This window comes from Pholcus phalangioides, unplaced genomic scaffold, assembly GCF_987345545.1.
Source record: "Pholcus phalangioides strain wild (caught in Gottingen) unplaced genomic scaffold, Ppha-v1.0 ptg000013l_1, whole genome shotgun sequence".
NCBI lineage: Eukaryota > Metazoa > Arthropoda > Arachnida > Araneae > Pholcidae > Pholcus > Pholcus phalangioides.
Window position 1 is genome coordinate 27,167,319 of NW_028301606.1, and position 22,150 is coordinate 27,189,468.

At 35.4% G+C, this 22,150-nt stretch overlaps 1 protein-coding gene across 1 annotated transcript in view; it reads right to left on the reverse strand.

The window, feature by feature from the left end:
• Window positions 1-830: 830 nt before the first annotated feature.
• The window catches only part of LOC149078882 (uncharacterized), a 40,225-nt gene continuing 18,905 nt past the window's right edge, over window positions 831-22,150 (reverse strand). The window contains exons 16-29 of the mRNA XM_089240461.1: window positions 17,712-17,767; window positions 17,239-17,335; window positions 14,666-14,718; window positions 14,118-14,214; window positions 13,811-13,942; window positions 13,485-13,722; window positions 11,212-11,345; window positions 9,768-9,897; window positions 7,256-7,340; window positions 6,993-7,098; window positions 3,754-3,842; window positions 2,279-2,419; window positions 1,327-1,492; window positions 831-1,224 (exon numbers count right to left, since the gene is read on the reverse strand). Of these exons, the coding sequence (XP_089096587.1) occupies window positions 1,147-1,224; window positions 1,327-1,492; window positions 2,279-2,419; window positions 3,754-3,842; window positions 6,993-7,098; window positions 7,256-7,340; window positions 9,768-9,897; window positions 11,212-11,345; window positions 13,485-13,722; window positions 13,811-13,942; window positions 14,118-14,214; window positions 14,666-14,718; window positions 17,239-17,335; window positions 17,712-17,767 (1,602 nt within the window). The 3' untranslated portion in view covers window positions 831-1,146. The remainder of the gene's footprint in view (window positions 1,225-1,326; window positions 1,493-2,278; window positions 2,420-3,753; window positions 3,843-6,992; window positions 7,099-7,255; window positions 7,341-9,767; window positions 9,898-11,211; window positions 11,346-13,484; window positions 13,723-13,810; window positions 13,943-14,117; window positions 14,215-14,665; window positions 14,719-17,238; window positions 17,336-17,711; window positions 17,768-22,150) is intronic.

Sequence of the window (22,150 nt, forward strand, 5' to 3'; positions counted from 1 at the left end):
TACAGGGTGGTCGCAAAATAGCTTTATGATGTACAATCCCCCAGCAGCCGTAAAAATCAATGAATGCGAATTAAATTTGAAATATTGGTGTTTCAGAGCAGTTTCAAAGCATGCGCCCGAGAATGAGGAGAAGAAATGAAGCCCTAAATCACGTAGATACGGTGACAGTGTTGTTATCTAAATTTTTCTAAATTTTGTTGCTGTAACCGTAGCTGCTAGATTTTTGTTCCTCTTCTAATTCTCGTGCGCACACTCGGAAACAACTGTATCTGGAATGCCATTCACCTTCGTTGATTTTTGTGGCCACTAGAGACTCATATATATCGGCAAAGTTATTTCATGATCCCATCCTGAACATAACCATTATTTTTGGGTTGCCTATATAATTGAAAGATTTGTATATTTTTCTTTATTTGAAACTGAGCACCGGTTTACCACCATGGGAAATTTACTACCGATTGAGTTGTGCCTGAAGGGTGCATGTATACCTAATCGTCTGAATGCATACCCAGTGTTACACAAATACAAATACAAAGCCACAACAGACAAAATGTGTTGTGCTTGAATAGTTGTGCTGAAATCTATTCTTCAAACTATGAGTGAAGTGCTATGATTATTTGTATCGCTGTGGGTCTGATGCTCACTGAGACTTTTTAACGAAGAGAATTTAAGAGCGATTCGTTCAGCACTTTTTCAGAAATTCGAGAAAATGTCTAAACTCCTAAGCGAATACAGATTTTTGGCTATACAGTGCATGTTGGAAATTATCTACAGATTCATAACATAATGTTATTGAGTCAAAATAACACCATAAATAAAAAAAAATAACGAATTATTAATTACTTTTTATAAAAGAAATACACAGACAACAATAATCACCATGAAATGATAAAGAAAATGGGAACGAACCATTGGGGGGTACAGTTTCATATCTATTAATAGTTCCTGCAAAGTGATACACGCCATTCTCACTTTAACCCGATACTTCCGAACTTGAAGAATAGATACTAATGAGGGAGAGTTAAGAATTAATTAATTTCAATACTGATTGATACTAGCAAGTGAACATCTCATTTCGAATAATTACGTTTGCAGCCAGTAAAAAAAAGGTTAACTTTAAGGATCTTCAGTCATTGATGAAACACATCATATAGGCACAGCTTTCAAATGCACTCCATTCGCTGGTGCTAATAATGTTGGGGCTTGTCTCAATTTCGGTACAAGCTGAAATAAAAAAGTTGTTGAAATAAATTATTCTAGAAACATAATCTGTTAAGATTTTAAAGAAACAACAAGGAAAATGAAAGTATTTTTGATTCATATTACCTCATCAGATTCCGCACACGGCACGAGTTTATATTTCTGAAGTATCCTGGCTAGAACCAACTTCATTTCCATGAGGGCAAAACGCATTCCTAGGCAATTCCGTGGACCAGCGCCGAAAGCTTGAAATGCCAGCTGGTTCAGTTTGGGTTTGTTTTCTGGTGAGAACCTATGAAATAAATTATTTCTCGCCTTCAAATATATATATATCTCAAAATGTGTTCAGTAATCGCGCTGTACGAGTTTTCAGAATGTAAATAGAGTATGTCTCAAAATAGAAAAAAAACTAAATTTTTATATGTTCCCCCTGTCTTTTAACTTAAATTGGAAAGTTGCTGCCTTGTCATTTTTGAGGCAAACAAAAAATTTTCCATGTTTCCAAGTGAGTTAATTGAATTCGAAAATCGGAGAAAAGATGGGAAAGACTGATATAATGAGCTATTGTCCGTTAGTCAATGTATATAAATTGGAATAAAATATTTTTTAGTCTGTACTAATATAAAAATAACAATAATTGAGAATTCATATTGAAATATAAAACGCTGGACTGATTTGTACCAGTATGTTTTAACCAGTGAATGCAATACTTAAAAGTTGTACGATACCGTGTGCATAAAATTATGCGAAAAATATATTTGTGTAAAAGAGGAAGATTTCTCATGATTGTCAGCGTTTCCAGAGGGCTGGCATTTGAATGTTTTATGTATTCTTCAATTTGATGCAAGAATGTAAACCTCAGAGGCACTAAATTTCTGCTCGTGTAATGTTTTAATGGTGCTTCCTGAGGTAAGATTTTTTTTTCCATAATCGAGTCTGACATCATCAGGCTCTCCGAGACAGTCCATTCCTTTGGGAAAGAGCGCAAGCCATCCTAAGATAGTCTCTCTGATTGGTCAGTGGTTGAATTAACTTTAACAGAAATCGAAAAAAGCAGAAACGATAGCTACGTACGTACCTTTCTGGGTCGAACACATCAGGATTCTCCCAGTAATCGTCGTCATGATGTACGTTGTAAGCGGGGACTTGAATAGACATACCTTTCTTGATCCTGAAATTTCCAAAATCAACGTCTTCACTAGCCTCTCGACCAGTAAACCTGCAATGGAAATATCACATGAACGAAAAAATAAATGTATTTAATTAAAATATCCCTGCTCTCTCAAATCCCCCGTGCACTCAATATTGCGTTCGAAGTCATTCTTAAATGGGACAGAGGCTTCATAAAATGAATGATGACTCTCCACCCAGGTTTACTACAGGCACGAACTACAGCTGCGTTCGAAAAAGGTCGGACAATCTTATTCCCGTTCAAATATTTTAATGCATGGGTTAAATTGGTACTTAAAGAATATGGAATCGATTCTTACCTAATAATAAAATGCATATCTCAAAATGATGTCGTAATCGAATCGTATACTTTGCTTATTACTGAAATACGCACACTTTTGAGATCAAAAGAAATCGGATGATTCACAAGAATTATCAAAAAACATAAAAAATAAACATAATATATATAAGCTTTACAGCGACGTTTGAGCACTTGCCCCCCGTAGATTCTCCATTAAGTTCGGATCAAGTGAAGGCGATGGCCATTTTAGGAGTCACAATTTTTGGGCAGCAAACCACGACTCCACAGACTTGGCCGAGTGCTTCAGTGCATTGTCTGGTTGAAAAATCCATTATGGAGACATTTGGGTACTACCGTAGGGTAGCGTAGAATGACCAAATGCTTATTTTGGTCTATGATGTATGTTATTACTGAAGAACTGGCACCGGAAGATTCAAAGCAGCTCAACACCATGACGTTACCAACACCATAGTTAGCTTTTGGAAGCTAATATCCTGAAGCTATCGATTCTGGAACAAGGTTTTCTTGGTTGATCAGAGAACCAGACTTTCTGTTTACCTCACTTCGCATTTTAAACCACTTCCAAACATCACATATTTGTCGATTTTGGAACACTTAAGAGTTTATAAATAGATTTGTAAGTATATATATATATATCATGATCTGTTCTTTTGTTTCCAGAGACATTTGCCTTTTACAAGCTATTTTCATCACTTTTAAAGTTAACAAATTTTACGATCGCACCCCGATATAATGATGCAATACATATATAGAATATCACATAGTACGATTTGTCATATTCACCAATGACGCGACACTTGGGTACTACGCATAACGCCGGTAAAAGTGAAAAAAATTAGGGAAATTTATCAAACTTACCAAAATACTCACGGCGATTTTGCACAATAACCTGTTTATTATGTGTAATAACCGTGCATATCACATTTACGGTAAAACAATATGAATTGGGCGAAATGTTTCGCGAACCGGTAGGAAATTCCCACGTACCGGGAGGAGTCCGCGGACCAGCAGTTGAAGAGCAGTTTGACCTGTATATCGTTCGAATTAATTACACTACTCACAAGTATACAGCAGGATATATCCTCATAGATTCATTGAGCACTTGATCCATGTATGTGAGTTGAGACAATGCACTGTAGTCCAGTTTTCCCTGGAATTTTTTCAACAAAATTTTCAGCTTTAGTCTTACAGTTGTGGATCATTTCGATTCATATTTGTACATAATAGGCACGGGACTTTCATGAAACTTATCCAAAAGCAATAAAACTTCTATGGTTGATTTTGAGATAAAAAGTAGAAGATGTATACCTTTTAAATTTTTAAAAGGTAATGTATCCGAGCAAAGACCTCATATGATTTACCGTAACATCCTACTTTTAGGAAAATTTTTGTTATATAACTCTGAAATTATACTGGGTATCCTCTAATTACTAATGCGGCCTCTTTATCTCACCAACCATCCGTCGTAGAGGAGACATAGTTTCAGTTTAAAAAATGCTCAAAAGACAATCAGGAATTACCTCGAACCAGTTTTGAGAGTGTAACAAAATAAAAAAAAAATCTAAATTCCCATGCGGTTCCCTTGTGTTGTAACTTCCAATTAGAAAGTTGTTGGCGTGTATCTACCGAGCCCAACAGAAAATACTTCATATTTCAAATTGCGATATTCATTCTTTGAATTCTTAAAAATAGGAGGAAAATTATGAAAGAATAGCATAAACTAACGGACAATGCTCCTTTCCCTGATTTATGCCGTTTTTCTCAACTTTTATTCAATTTTTGAATTCGAATACTTAAGCCAATATTATTGCACTTATAAACTTGAAATTTTTGGTGGCCTCAAAAAATACAGGGCAACATTTTTTTCGGAACTGGAAGTTAGAAAACAAGGGGACCGTATAAAAATATATATATATATATATATATATATATTTTATTTTGTTACACAGTGTATTTTCACACTCGAATCTTGTACAGGGTAATTTTCGAAACCTTTTGAGCGTTTTTTAAATTGAAACTACACCTCTACGACGGTCGGTTGATGAGATAAAGGCCATATTAGCACTTTTTTACGGAACACTGCATAATTCATTTCTACGAGAAATACAGAATATACCCACACACATTCAAAAAGAAACATTGTTTAGATTATTAATTTCAATAGACAATGAAGATCAGTGCTTCCGTACCAGGGGTGTGGGAGATCATTTTTGGGGGTGCGAGATGGAAAAAAAAATACATGTTGCCATTATTCTGGAAAATCAAAATGATGATAAAAATTGAATTTTTCATTTCCTAAAAATGTATGAATCATACCAATATTTTGACGCCTCATCTTCTGACTTATGCTCGCAGAAATGTGTCCTACGAATTTTGCGTTGTAGAAGTTTCTTCTTCGATTAGCAGTCGTACTTGTTATCCATTTCGGTTGAGAAAAATGTCATTACGTACTTAAACTATATCATGGTTTGGTTAAATTGGTACCTCGTAGGTTGTGATTTAGATTTGATAATGTGTGAACACGCGTGACTCAGGAAAAACGTCAAAAATTCAGTCAAGCGTCAAAGAAACATTAATTTATAGTTGTTGCGTCTGGAATCAAATTCAATGAATCTTTTTTTTTCAAATCTTAAAAAAAAAAAAATAAATAGTCAAGTTTTTCTTTTAGTTTCGTTTTTGAATCATTTAAAAAAATGAAGCCAAAATTTAATATTAGCCATAGCCGTGAAGACATTGAATAATAAATAAAAATAGCTCATAGAAATCAATTATTGGATAATTAATGAAATCAATAACAGAAAAACCCTGAATTTTCTAACAGATAAGAAACGTATTACCAAACGGGGTGCAGGAAGGAAATGGACCATACTGATCTTATTTTGATCTTTAAGAGGAACAATGTTATTTATCCACTGTAACTTTGCAAATTTGATCATGTATATATTTTTAATTAAATTAAAAGATGTTCTTGTTTGTCTTGTGTTGTGTATGTGAGAGTTTCATTGTTTTCCCCGCCTACTTTTTATCTAATGTTTTGTTTATTTTACATTTCTAGTCATACATTGAGACATTTGTCTTTTTTCATGTTGTGTGTGTATTTTTTTTCTCTGTTCATTTCTATCAGTATGTTCTTTATTTGGCATTCGCAATTTTGTCTTGTTTATGTTACATATGTGTCTTTTTTTAATGTTTCTGCCCATGTCGTATTTTTATTTTTTTTGTCTTATTCCTTAATTATCATGTAAATTTGCAATCATATGTACAGGCATCATAGCGTGTGGATGGTGAATACGTTTTTCAAAAACACTAATTTTCTTCCTGTGTGTTTGAAATGAATAAATTTGATCCGAGTTGAAATATTATGAGGATTGTGGTGATTGGGTGGATCCTAATTCAAACGCAAATTGATTTTATCAGTAATAATAATAATAAATTTTCCTATTTGACTATTTATTTTCATTGGGAGCCAAGTTGTAATTTTAATATTTCAACAAATTATTATTTTGGGTGAAACAACAATCGTAGATGAATTTCCGTCTTACCGCCGATATTTTTTAATAAATTTAATTGGAAATTCCAAAATCAGCGGTGGAATTTTCACTTCTCTCGCAAACTCTTCTATGAAGAACCTCGTATTATAAATTATGTAATTATGTACCTCTATATATTTATGCAACTACTATTTATTAAGGAATAAACGGAGTGTAATCAACGTTTTAGAGACCGCGAGCCCCTTCATTGGTGTGTATTTTTTGTCTTGATTCATTAGCGTGTTTTGGAAACGTGTCGCGAGCCACTTGAAAGTCATCTGAAACAATGTCATCGCAGGTTACTTAAATGATTTGGAAATGTGACTGCAGTTACTTAATTGATATGGAACGGCACCACACACGCTTCACTTCAGTCATCAGGAAATGGGCTACTTGAGTCATATGAAACTGAGCCGTGGGTAACTAAAAGGGATCTATAAATGAGCCACGGGTCACCCAAATGGTGTGGAACTGCACCACGAGTCATTTCAGTGATCTGGAAATGTCCCGGAAGAGCGTTTGAGTGATCTGGAAATGTGTGGCTGGTAACCCGAGTTATTTGTGAATATGCACTGATTCCTCACGTAATGCAAAAACATGCCTTGGGCCACTAAAGCGATGTAGACCTGCACCGCTGCTGGTCACTTAACGCACATCTAATGATAGGCCGTTGAGTTAATTTTTAGCAAAAGGAGGTTTTGGCCACATTTATCCCGCTGGCCATGGGTTGAGCACATATGACCTAAAGAGTAAAATATGAATCCATTCACCTCATGTTTTACGCCATTTATTTCTTCACGAAGTCTGTCCTGAACATCCTGGTGATGCATTAGAAGATGAGTCGTGAAAGCCAAAGTCGTAGACGTTGTTTCATACCTATGAAATTTCATTTACAAAAAAACTATAGCTAAGACAAATTACTTTATGGGGAAAAATTCAAAACATAAAAACATTGCGTAGACTCTAGAGTAAGATTTGATTTGGAAGGCATTCCCTTATTAAGAAGTGGATCATAAATTTCTCATCAACTTACCCAGCAATTAAGAACAAAGCGGCGTTGTCTACGATTTCTTCATCCTCCATGTGGCGATAAGTTTTTTCAGAGTTCGGAGACTTGTCTATAGAAACAAAAAATATAGTGGTGTCAACATATACAGTAGCGATCAAAAGTCTTTTGACAACAATAAATTTGTCTGAGAATTTCGTATTTGAATTTTTCCAGTCAAATCTATTCTATCAAATGAAAACATTGAATCTTATTAGAAACCATTGTGACCAAAAAATTGCTTACCTACACTTTGTAAAATGAGAAAATAAATCAATCACTTGTAAGGTAGGTCAAAAGTCATTTGACACAAACAAAGAAGACTACAAACAAATAATCAAATCCTTCATGTCAGGGGCATTATATTAAAGTAGAATGAGTCACTGTTCATTAGAAAACCATTGGATTGTATAACTGACTGGCATGTCTTGGGCATGGACTCAGTGAGCTTGTCCCATGGCCAGTGGATATTTTTCCCATTCTTTCTTGGAAAAATATCCACCTCAGCCGAAAATTGAAAAAAAAAAACCCATCGAATTGAGGCAGTTCCTGGTTCTGATTCGTCTATTGAACTAAATACATAAATGCTTGGTGGTATTGAATTTATGGCTCTGACTTCACCACTCATAAAACTCGTTTCGTTGCTTTCCAAGTAATACCTAAGCGCACATGCCAGCAATATTTACAGGCATTGCCGTGAATGGATATCAGTATCCATGGTGAATGTATATGTGAATGGATATCAGTATCCATTCACAGCAATGAGCGGCATGCGTCACGTCGTTAACAGCGTGTGGTACTTATATTTGTGAAATACATTTTTGTAACGAAACTTGACCCTTGTGTTTTTTTGTTTTGTTTTTTTCGAAGGTAAGAGGAGCCGATATTTTTAGTAGAGAAGCATTCCCACTTCCATCTTCGTGTTTAACAGTAAGAACCTATAATACCTTAATAATTACCTTATATAATATACCTTAAACTACCTATAAGAACCCGTAAAAAAAAATACATGATACGTGTACAGTATACCTAACTATTTGTTTCTTGTATTATTTCTCTTTGCAATGGGAAGATTGATATAACTCTCCCTATTCCTTGGCCTTGTGTAATTACGTGATAACTAACCAACCCATAATGTTCAGCCAACGCTTTACAAGTTCATTCTGTGTTTCGAATCAAATTCATCAGCTTTTTTTTCCTCGTGGCATTTTGAGGCTCTCTCTTGGGGGGTATGCGTTTTTATTTTTCTACCTATCCTATTTGTTGTATTCTTTGGTTGTATTGAAATAACTTTAAAGGTTGCCGAGATCATTAAATATGGTTCTAAAGTCTTATAACGTCTTGAAATACCAAATCCTCTTGCAATCAACTGTGGGAAAAGCCTATCTTGACGAACACTGGAGTTGCGGCCGAAGGAAGAGCGTTAGCGCTACCCGTCGGCAACTGCGTGAAACTCGAGATTTCCCTCTTTGTACCTATACATTATTCGATCAAACCGGATTAAAAACTGAATAGTTATGATTTTGTTTAAATCCGATGATCCTTTTTTAAACACCCTGTCTATACAGTCCCTAAAAATTGCAGCATTTCTCTTTGTGGCAATGAAAACTTGCCAAAACATAAATATTTTATGAATCCAATATCTCGATAAAAATTGCGAAAGGGAAAATTTTGGAAAGGGGCCATTGAAATATTACGTCATCATTGATGGGGGGGGGGGTTTCCCGATTTGACGACTTTTGTTCACAAGGAGGGGGGGTTTGGATAATGTCATCAACCACCCTTTAAGAAAATATCAAATATTTTTAATGGCATCCTACTTGTAAATGTGCCGCTTAGTTCATTTTTACAAAATTGGTTTGAGGTGCAGACCACATCAAATAACGCCCACAGCCATATTTGGTACGCGGGCCAATGTCCTTTATGCGATTTATCATTATACGGCTTAGAGGGTGGGTCGCAATGAATTTATTAAAGATAAATTTTGAGTTCATAGCCGTCAAATAACATTGAAATTAACAGAAATTGATTATAATAACATGTAGAGGTATTTTGTGTTCCGAAATTTCTAATATTTAATCCTAATTGTGTTAGGATCCAGAGCGGCAGAGCTGATGACGAAATTTTGCTGACGGGGGGGGGGGTGGTCAGAGTTTTGCTTAATTTTGCTGACAAGGAGGGGGGAGGGGGTCAAAAATGGCTTAAAAATATTTGCTTACGTGATACTTGAACGACCCCAAATGACTTTTCAGAGCGAATCTACATTTCAATGATTGGAAATTTCAGCACCGTGGACTGTATATAAGTTATTTTCCTTATTTTTTATGGTACGACCCCTCAAACAAGTTTTGAGATTTTAAATAACAGTACTCCATTCGAAAAATGTGTTTCTAAAGTCAACTGTTGCAGAGAGAGAGATATCTTCTGTAAAAACAATTTGGAGCAGCCCCCCCCCCCCCCGTATAATTTTACTACCGGTGTCACTATTTGTTGAACTGACCATTTTCAGTGCCTTGATCCTTCTCGAAAGTATCACTACCAGCCGTGATACTCGAACCTTTGACGTCCGCTAACTCTGCATCGGTCATTTTCGAATCGATCATCAGCTGAAGGAGATCCTGTCTTTTGACCTAAAATTCACAAGTGATACAATGTTTATTTACAGAAATATGAACAATTGGATAACTCGGCAATAATATCAGCTGGAAGTAATAAATAAGAAAAATTCTTATTTTAATCCCCAATGAAAAACTAAATACAGTAGAATTCCGTTATAACGAACTCCAAGAGATCGGTAGAATCGCTACGTATTAACGAAATTATAAAAGCGTAATTATAACGCGCCATAAAGTAATTCAAGATTTTTACATTGTTTCTATGTGAACTTATCTGGGGGGATTAGAAAAGTTTTCGTTAAAACGATATTTTTTCGCTACAACGGAATTCGTTAAAACGGGAACCGATTACACTATACAAATGTAGGTTTTAAATGTATCTTTTTTTTTTAAAGAAAAAGTATAATAATTAATTACATTACTTCTCATTCGTAACTATTCGATAATTATGTGGTAACTATTCTGGCGTATGTGATCGAAGTGTTTAAATTTTCAACTGGATGGATAAGGTAGACCATAAATTATTAATCAATCAATTTCTTCGACAAGGAAACACCAGTATCGATTGGTGAGGGTTCTAGGCTGTGGAGTGTCACATGGAGTTTTTGTCTGGGTTGTGATAAAGGGAATAGTTTACCTCCAGGGATCATGAATTCTAACACGATTGACACGTTTTTAGACAAATGCGACAAACATATTGGGATAAACCGAGAAGCTATAACACTTAGATAAGACAACCATAGGTCCATTTTTTTATGGGCAGTATGTATATTTTCATTTTATCGAAATTATTGGCATTTTCATTGCTCTTATATTAATCCTTATTGTATCTTGCTCAATGTTTTCTGATGGATTGCTTCCATAGAGTGTTCATAATTGTTTCATTTGTTGAATAAATGGAAGATGCTCTCCGACACGGCCCAGCCTCCCAGGAGATGAAGAGAGGAAGTTGTCTTGTACAACAGCTCTGGGCGTGAGCGGTCGTCAATCAATCAATCTAATTGGGTTTTTTTGGACAAAGTGACCTAATAAAAAGTTTTTTTATTTTTTATTTCAATAACCATACAAACCCTTGCAATATGATTGACGCATATGAGCAGGACCGTAACCAGGCAAGTGCTCCTGCCCAGAATGGTCCTAAATGGGCTCAAAAATGGGTCAGAAGGGAGGGGCGGCTAAATTCAAATTCTGGCACAGGGCACAGGAATGACTAGCTACGGCCATACAAACCCTATATATATATATAAAAGAATATGTTTTTGTGGTAGGAGAAAAGTACTCGGAAAAACCATCCCAACATCGGAAAAAGATATATCAACAAGTTATTACCCCTGTTTGTTGCTTCCTCGCTTTAATGACACTTCTTATGTTGTCAAAAAATTCAAGGTTCGGATCTTTTCCTCCGTTCACCAACATCAAAGGAATTCTCGAAATTGACCTGGATATTAAACTGGGAAAAGCAGCTGGAAAAGAAGAAGCAAATTTGAATTTTGTGGAGAGATCCAGCTACGCACACATTGCCAACAAAAAAAAAAACAAAAAAAACACTGGTGTTTCGCTCTCATCATCATTTGTTGGTTTACATTTGCATGCTTATACACAGGAAGGGTGCCTCAGGGAGAATGCGAAGCATGCTCCACACACACACCCTTTCCACCTTCATTTTCTAAATGTTAACGAAGAAATCAGTTTCTGATGTATATATTACTGGTACCCCTCAACCACACATAGTCGAAATATGTTGCCAAATGCTTGCACGTAAACGGACTGATGTGAGAAAGTGATCACTACATCACATAAAAAGGGCAATCCCAGATTCTAAACTGTTATAAGGATAACAGGTTTTATCATCATGTAAGACTACACCTTTGGCTTTGTGAATTCTTGAGTATATCGCTACGCGGTCACTGTCGTTCAGATCACTACTGGAGGCGTATGCTGTCATTTGTGATGATTCCTCAACCATCACTTCTTGCAAAAAATTCAGGCATCTGCCACTTTACAAAGGTAGCAGCTTTACAAAAACAGCTGGCCGATGCGAAGGTATATTTTGGAAAGACAGAAAATTCAACTGCTCCTGTGTGCGGGGATTCGAACCAACGCCCGCGACCACTAGAACTATATAGGCGACGAATAGGAACTACCCGTTACATTATTACGCATATTCTGAGTGTATTATATAATAATACACTCAGAATATGCGTTCTGGATTGGTGGATGCGTGTGAGGGTGGAATCATCATCATCGCCCCCTCCTTCAGTGCAAAAAATTATATTATTTTCAGAGGCGGGATGGTGAAGATGAACAGTTGCTTTCCTTTCCCCCGTTCCTTCGTTTCCCGTCACAGTGGAGGTGCTGTATATATATTGTGTATATGTTGTGTATTTAGCCATTCTCAAATCTCTTCCACTTCAACATGCAAACTTTTTCCTTTTTTTATATATTTACCCCACTAGACTTTTCCCACACTTCTTTTGAAATCCCAGGCTGCGGTCTCCGGCCCTTATGTGGCGTACTGGGCGCACGTGTAATTTTTCTCCCTAGTCATTGAGGTTAGCTATCCATTTAAGTCAAATGGCTTATAGCTTACGTTGCATAGAGTTGATGGCTGTCTTCATATGGAGAACGACGATATTGATTCGATACTTGCGAGCGCAGGACAAGGGTCCATCGCTATAAATCTTTGCTTTTTCCGACACAACTCTGCCGCTTTTGAGGTAACGGAAGTAAGGTGCTTTGTCCGAGGTTTTGAGCGGTTCTATCTATCTATCTATCTATACTTTTGCCCGTTCGTGAAGCCATGGTTCCGGTACGCAACATTTCTTTACAAATACCCCAGGAGGAATGTCCACGTGTTGCATGTAAGGTTAAATAGTAGCAGCAGATCATCACTTAAGCGGTGTGGGCAGGTGTATCCTTCGAATGCTAACGCAGAAAGAATTGCGTGATCATATGAGTGTTTCCAGACCCAAACATGTATCATAATCGGTGATGTGTCAGCTTTCCACTTGTTTGACCTTTATTGGGTATTGCTACTTTTCCGGCCTGTTTCAGTTTGAAATTCAATTTGCAGTATGGGAAGGGCCGACGTTCGGTTGACCAGACACAAACACGGCTGTCGTCACTTTCCAAACTGATTCTGCATTCGTTGGTGAATACTTCACGGTTCCGTTCCGTAGCTGCCCAGCCTCACAGTGAATGCGAGCCGATCGCCCCGTTTAGAACTCTCGCCACGGAGAGCAACAGACCAATACAAGTAGAAATATTTAATAATTACACTTCACTCGCAAATTTGAAACATAGATGACGTTACTAAAAATTCACACACAACTCTAGATATTAACTCAGACTGTTAGGTGCATACACTTCCGGCACATCTTAATGGGAAGTAAATTGCCCATGGCGACAAACTGGAGTTGTGCTCGGTTTGAAAGAAAGAAAGATTCTTATGGTGAACATCGCTGCAAACGCAAGCTACGCTTTTCCATCAAAACTTCTTTGTGCGTGATTATTCTTCTTTCTGTCACAATTAAGAGCATATTCGACAAAGAATGTTGTTAGAAGTTACGTCTCTTACGATATTGTAATCAAAATGAACTTACTAGAAATCATAAATAAGTAAGAAGAGAGGCCACCCGATATCATGGTTCTAGTGGTTCTTAGGAAACTGTCGTTTTTGTCTTTTTGGCTGTTGGCTTTTATACCGAATCCTGTTCTTCCGATCACGTCCATCGTGAGACCCTGATAGAATTTGGCAATGTTGAATGATTCGCCTTTCCTGACTTTTTCGTCGATGTTGTCTAACAGCATATCGATAGCGTCGTACATTGTAGGAGCCATCTGAAAACACATTTCCATTGTAATTGTTGCGAAAGGGTTTACTGTAATAGTTGCGCTCTATGAAGAAACTACATAAGGCATTACTCACCCCTCGCATTTTGCTAGTGGTGAAAGTTGGTGACAAAATTTTTCTCATGTCCTTCCATTTTTTGTCCCTGATGTTTATCAACATTAGAAGAAAATCTCCTCCTTTCTGATCTTTCGAAGGAACTACAGAAAACTAAAAGAAGGTTCTTTTATTCCTCTTATTTTTATGTGAACATAGTAATCTCCACTGACTGCGAATTACTTAGCTCTACATAAGTAGTAAGTATTGTCTTCCCATTTTGTGGTGGTGAGTAACTACTTAATATTATATTTTTAAATGCATAAAAATGTTGCGGTATAATACTTACAGGTCTGTTGGCGAATTTCTGAAAGTCGGTGATTTGGATTTTTTTCAGAACTTCAGCGTCACTAACAAGAATCACAGGTATAGAGAAAAAGTACCATCTGAAAACGAAAGAATAGCCAACATTCATTCCATTATCTCCATAAGATTATGTTACTATTCTTAATCACCGAATACATCGGAGCAGGTACCTTATAGGTCCTTTTACATTTCTAAAATGTTCAACAGGCATAAATACATAGTTAAATTTTAACTTTAAGTTAAATTAAACTTTTGGAAAGTCTGTTAGGGAAAATGTTATCTAGTTTTTATAGATCTGGATTGTTTTTTTTCAAAAATGATAATTCTTACTTCACGAATAGATTTTCTACTAAAAACAAAAACAGAAGAATAATTGGTATCATCTCATATTAAAATCGTCCTCCTGAGATGAATGCGAGTAGAAACGTTTTTTGCTTATACCATATAGTGGACAACCTTTAGAATAAAAAGACTAGGGATAGAATAATTTCTAATGATATTAAAAGGGTGTAATAAGTAAATTGTACTCACCCAACGACTTTACCGTATTTTTTTAACCAATCGCCATGACATTTGATCGGGCCCTGAAATAGGAATGAACCAACTATGTGATGATTGACATAAAGTTACACACTGCCGTTATTACTCAAATATTTATTCATAAAATGATAATACGAGGAGCTTATTTTCACAAGGGAACGTTTACACTTTTTTCCAAAATGCACTTTTTAATGGTTTATGAATCTTTGGAATAAGCCCTGTCAGATTATGCAAACGGGAGTGGTCAGATGGGAATATCTTTGGTAGAAATTACCATGTAAATGTTAGTCGTTTCTATCAAAAGGGAGAACTTTGCGCATTTCATAAACTTTCGTATTTTTCATCTCCCCATAACGGACACCCACGGAACCGAAAATTTTACCTGCTAACGAGGAGTGTCCGTTAATGTAAGTGTCCGTAAGATAGATTGAGTCCCATCCATATAATTCAAAATTGTGTCAGTCAGAGGAGGTGTTCGCTAACGGGAGTGGCCGTTATGGGAGGTTCCACTGTAGAAAGATAGTGTTTATTATGTTAATGACGAGAGGTCAGTAAAGATGCCTTCATGGGCTAGGTAAAACGTTTTGGAATCAACAAATCACAAAGAAATTTCTAATTTTAGACTTTGACCAACTCAAATTTTAATTAACTGGCATTTCCAATCATTTTCTTTCAAAACGGAGCATTTCCAAAATTAAAACGTGGATAACGATAACTCTCTTCAGTGTTGATCAAGAAATATAATATTTAAATATTCTTCTACCATTCATACATGCTACCTGGGCTATTTCTTGGGCTATTTCTTACTTATGTAAAACAAATGTATTCCAGACGAATACGTTTTGGGAAAAAAAATGTTCCCTTTAGAAAGCAAGTTCGTCATATCATTATCATCAATCGGATATATATTCAACGCATAAGGCGATTGCGCAGATCTAATTGAACAATATTTACTCTCCAAAATAATACAAGATATCAAATGTACAACATAGACTGTTTCCAAACGTCTGTTTCTTTTTTCCAGAAAAGCACTGAGCAAATCATTCTGAAATTTCGGTTATGTGAACAGATGCTTGCCCTATGCTTGTACTCGCACAATCTTCAGTGAAAATTCAGTGACAAGTGCACGAATCGGGGGAACCGACAAAAAATTAAATAAGAAAGAAAAAGATTTTCGATCAACCCTGCATAATAAAAAAGTGGATGATTTGTAAATTTCGCATAATACTGTACTGATTTTGTGCAATACGTTTGTGTACTTTTTGGGAGAATAGCACGTATATTCACGAAGGTATAAAAATTCCAATTTTACTCCCTTATTTTTCGCTTAGAACTTGCGGAGTTTGAAATTTTCTGAAATTTACAGAAAATTTCAACTACATATGAGAGGCTCTGTGTAGTAATTTAGAATGTGGAAATTTATTATTCAATGAGGTATGATAATTTTTAGTAAATGATTTTCTATTTTTTATTTTTTTCATAAATGTGGTTGCGAGATACATAATACAGCATATACAAAAATTCCAGCATAACGTCGTGGAAACTCAGAAAGATATACCTATACTATAAGTGATTTTCCAGAAATTCGTACTTAGATTATTTTCTGTCACTTGATTATTTCTTTGTGTTTCTGCTTATATTCTGATATCATGCACGTGTGCTATGTTTAAGCATTTCTCTTATATAGCTTCAGACACATGTCTTCGCACATTTTCATAAAGCTGTAGGCTTATTTTTGAAAAAATCAAGTAGCATAAAATAATCGGAATAATTTGTGGACAATTCCTTATCAACCGAGGACCTCAACCAGTTATTAAAATTACTATTATCACTTATACATTTCTGAATTTTCGCGAAATTCAACTGGATATTTTCAATATAAACCTGGGGGGGGGGAGCAACCAGTGTATAAAAAAATTAAATAGATATTTCCTGAGCATACGCAATTGAAAGTTATTTTAAAAATTACTCATTTCTCATTCAGTTAAGAATTATCAAATTATAAATTTCTATACGTAATATCTCATACATAGTGCCAGAGTTTCTGTGAACTGCATAAAAGCTAATTGAAAACTCCGTGCATACGATGAGATTGAAATTTTTAAAGAAGCCATTCATATATATATATATGTTCGGGAATATACGTGCTGTTCACATGATAATGCACACGAGTATATTCAAAGATTTAGTACAATATTTTGTAAAAGTTACAAATTATTTACGTTTTTTTTTTAACGTACACAGGGTTGATTAAAAACCTTTTGTTTTCTTGTTTAAGTTTTCGTTGGTTCCCCGACTCGTGCACTCGTGGCTAAATTTCAATTGGGAGTTGTGAGTACAAGCATAGGGTTCACATAACCGAAATTTCAGAAAGATTTGCCTAGTATTTCTCTAGAAATTCGAGAGAAATGTCTAAACTCCAAAAAAAGAGCACAGGCTTCTGGTAATATAGTGTATAGAACAAGAAAATCGTTAGATAATCAGTGTCGTTAAAAATTGAGTCAAATAGAACCGTTAAGATAATCAAAGTTGAACATAAAAAAATCTATACACTATGAGTTTACCTTTTTTATGATTTCCAGCATATTTCCAAATATTATATTTGGTTCTGGACCAGGAATACCAAGTTCTTTGAAAACTGTCATCTTTTTTCCACGCCATCTTCGAAAGTAATAAAATATTATCGTTGAGAAAAGCATCAGCAATATTTAAAAAAACATATTCGATAGCTGATAATTAATTTTAAACCATTACGAGGGTGTTACGCAATACGACATCAATCGTTTCTCTAACTAATGGCAATTTGCGGGAAAATGTTTTGTCTGAATGTGTCTATCCGATAACACATTAACACTCATTATTGAAGACATAATTCCCGCATGAGCTGTTTCGAATAGTTCGAGTGTCGAATTGCGATACACCGATATAGTGAACTATTTTTTTTTTTCGTTTTGTAAGATACAACTTGGAAGAAACTCATTATAAAATACATATAAATGAAACAGCATGAATTAAATTATTCAAATCGATTACTTACAGCAGGTAAAGACAGACAGTTAACACAAATATGGAAAACGTGACTCCAAACATTTTGAATTACGATTTGATGCTGACGAAGGTTCACGGTAGAGATCCAACAGAGGATTCAACCATCAATACGAACTTGGAACTTATGTTATTTTAGATAAAACATTTTGATGTCATTTATTCCCACCAATAAAACAGGTATAAGATTAAAAAAAAAAAGTGACGGCAGATAATTATCAGCGATATATATGAGCACAATCTTAAAATTGAGCTTATCGTCTCAACCAGATATCATAGCACTGCATGATATTGTTGGACAGTGTGACCTTCTTACTCACCGAAACATATACTTCTACTTACACAAATGCTTTGTCATTGTTAATATTGATAAGGTTGAAAATAGCCTGTCAAATCACTGATAGTTGAGATCTTTGTTATGGGTTTCAGAACAATCAATTTTGTAAACTAAGTAACTCCTACGTGTAATAAAATAGTGGTTTCTGGGAGTTTTTGACTTCTGTGTTTAATAAAGCCACCACGGCTCTTATTTAATAACTTTTCTCTTCTATTGCCCTTTATTTTTTATTTTTCCGGACTATTCATGACTTTCTTATTGATTAACGCCAGAGATGGAAAAATATTTTATTTATATATATCAAATATCATAGCCATCTGACAAACTCATAGCCATTACGTAACTACATATACATCTACCGACGGATTTTCTGTATTTACGGTGTAGACCTGCTGCACGATAAATCAACGCTGAGATTCGAAAGATTCGAATATAACTGGGGCTGGTCAAATAAACATATACGTATATTTCCCTCAGTAGATTTCTGACTAATCGAATTCTTTTTAAGCATATTGGAATGTTTTCCTATTCAGACAAAGGCGTTACACTGTTTTTTGCTATACTGATTGGCATTTTTAAAAGCTTCCAAAGGTTCCAGTGCAACCCCCTTCCTGTTCTTCAGGTACAGTGGAAACCTCTCTTATTTTGACGTCGCAGATAGGATCACCCCTCTTTTAAGGCTAAATAATAATTTCTTCGACCACTAAGGGGGTTCAAATGTTTTATATAGCGAAATCACGCTCAGCCGAAACCACTATAGCTGTAATTATGAAATTTCGTCAGTAATTTTAGTTTGTAATGTAGAAGCTCACTAAAAAGGGATATTTCAAAATTCAACATCTCTAAGGGCTCATTGTGTGTGTGTGTGGGGGGGGGGGTGTTTCAAAGGTATCTGGCTTAATCATCGTTGAGTCCAAACAGCAGGAGCTATAAATATGAAATTTAGTGAGTATAATATTTTATAATACAGGGAATCACTATGACGACGGGATTTCTGAAAGTTTAACCCCCAACGTGGTGAAAATGTTATATGGGAGAAATCATTTCAGAACAATTTTCAGGTGACCAAGTTCACGCGAGCGAAGCCGCGGGTTACAGCTAGTATTTTTATATAATAAGATATCCTGACTGATTCACTGACTTATTCATCATCGTCGAGCCGATACAGCTAAAGCTATATTTACGAAATTCGGCCAGTAGTTTATTTAAGTAAAAATTTATGCGATTTAGTCAGAAAATGTAAATCGGTAAAATTTTCAACTCTAAATTTTATACTCTGTAAGAAATTCACCCTGTAATATTTGAGGAGAATCTTCCGAAGCAGGACTGGTTGCGAGTAGTAGTACTAGAGTAGATGGTATATTAAACGATAAAGAGAGATTCTGGCAGTCAGTGTACACAATTTGGGTTACCAGAGCTTTATATAATTAGCTCATCAGATAGCATTTTAGAAATTCAAACTGTAATTTTGTTCAAAGCTCGTTGATTTGCCATGACAGGGCGAGGTAAAGAAGTTCAAAAATTTTCCCCCAGGTGCCATTCTTGTAGTTAACATCGTGTAGCGCATGTCTAATTTAGCAAACCAAGACATTTTTTCCGTTGTGGTCTATATTCATCCATACAATGACATATGCGCAGCATTTTATAATCATTTTCAATCTACAAAAATCGTTTTGGGATGCGCGGGAACAAAAAGATAAATATTTGAGAAAATTAAAGAAAGCTAGAAACATATATCACATAATCTTGAATAACTCTTGAAATGTGCCACATAGAACTATGAAAGAAGTGTAGTAGTATAGCATTACGAGTACGCGCCAAATTATGAAAAGATTAGAACGCTATCTGGTGGAAAATTAAGGAACTTCTTTTGCGTTATCTTGAAAAGCATTTAGTAGTTAATGGCAAATATATCTTTTGAAAGATATCCTCATAGGGTCAAAAGCACTTTAACCCATTTGTGCCCACAAGTATTTTTTTTTCCTAAAAAGTTAGCAACACACGTTTTCTTGTTAAACTATATTTAAATGAGTCGTGTAGATACAAATAAATTGAACTACACCCAGTATTTCTCATCATATAAGGATTAACCTGTTTCTACTGTGATAACGCAAATACATTTTTTGTTTCTCACTCTTTTGTATTTAATTTGACTTCTGTAAATATTGTAATTAATTGTAAACCTGCATAATTTCAATTTCTTTTTAATCATGGAGAAATAAAATGCTATTTTATGATTATTTTAACCCTTAATTAGCTTGGTGGGGTTATTTTGACAACACGCATCTTGCCACCCCTTGAGAAAGAAATGCATCTGGACCATCTTATTTTCAATACCTTTCAATTCAGTTGTTTACACGTGTTTGACAAATTTATGATGCTATTCTACTTCTTCTTCCCTCTATATTATTCATCAGTTTCCGTGAAGCCAAAATGATCCCACCGCACCATTTGCGTAAGTCTTTTCTTTTATCTGACGGCCGGAGTATTCAGATCGAAATGGCGTATCGGAAGAGCATCAGATTTCTGGATAACGGTTTCAAATTAAAGGTGAAACATCGGATATCCGAGGTGAGTATGAGAATAGTGTTGTTAGTGAATTGTACGTGATATCTGTATGATCAACATGCCGTGGTGTTGCTTGCAAGTACCGTGTTTCCGGCTTCAAATAAGACTGATTTTGATGCTTGTGAAATTATGGTACATATTGTTTTAATTTGCAAAATTTTATTTTCTGAGTATGTTTTAATCATATCTGTTAATTTTTTGATCATGAAATTCGCGTTCAAAGAATTTAATATATAATTTAAAAAATTTTCAAAAGTCACCACACACAAGTATCCCTCAATTTCTTCCAAATGTGTGTTTTGGTGAAAGACCATTTTTGAGAAAATAGTTAAAGAAATTTGAAAAAAAAATAATGATTTGATTGCTAGATGAACGGAGTCTTGTAAAAACCCATTGCTTTTATGAAAATTGCTTTTGCTGATTTTTGAAATGCATTAATTTTTTTTGGAGTCAAAATGCCACCACGGCGCCAGTTACGCACAGAATTTTTACAACGACAGTTGTAAGGGTTAATCGTTTTTCTTGCACCACGGTAATTTTCTCCAGCCGAGGGCTAATCAGACCGGGACCTACAATTTATTGCCGATTTCGAACAGCAGCGATCCTTATTTTAGCCTTTTTTAAATGCCAAGAGGTTGGTGCACTTGCCCTTCGGTGTGGGGATCCCTTGCAGTTGCAATCTTTTTCTGTGGTCATGATGTCTGTGTTTCCGTTGTACCTTCACGTCTGGAAGGTTTCTGACTTCACGGAGTACCGAGAAATATTTGGCGGGGCATAGTTTGAGAACCACTGTATTATGTACGTATATTGTCATGTGAGAATGACATTGTAACGAATTTATGGAGCATGATACTAAACACAGTAAAGCAGCTTTAACTGCGCTGTTATGTTCCGGAACTGTTAAGTTCAATCTACGAAGAACAAATGATAAATAGCTTTAATTGAAAGCGTTTGATTTACGCGTCATGATAAAGAAGGTGAAACTTGTTTTTATTGATATGTGATAATTTTGAGATACAATTTTATCAGAATTTTATCGCTTTCCTTTTCTTCTCATCAATTTGTAGCATTCGCGTGAAGAACAGAGCCCGTGCTTAATGTTTTTTCCATTGTCTGATATTTATCTCTCGCGTATATATGTTCCGCGCTTCTCCCCATCCTTCCCCCTAAAAAGCTCTCACATGCATTGAAATCGGAAGTTTTAGTTTTGCAAATGTTTAAAATAAAACCTTCGCGTTCGAAGAGTGGAATCAATAATCATAACAAAACAACAACTTCATTCACACACACAATATTTGATTGTATCTCATAATATTTTTCATACTTGAAAGGTCTTGAAGTGCTACTTTTGATTGTAACGAAACCTCGGTTATAACGACAAAATTGCGCGGAATCCTAAATGTTATATAATCGAGTTTAACATGATTCTTCGTTTCAAATACTGTAATTTTAATAAGTTTTTAACCATTGATCCATCTGTTTCTTTTTAAAATCGGTGAATTTTTGAAACTTAAAATAATTTCTTA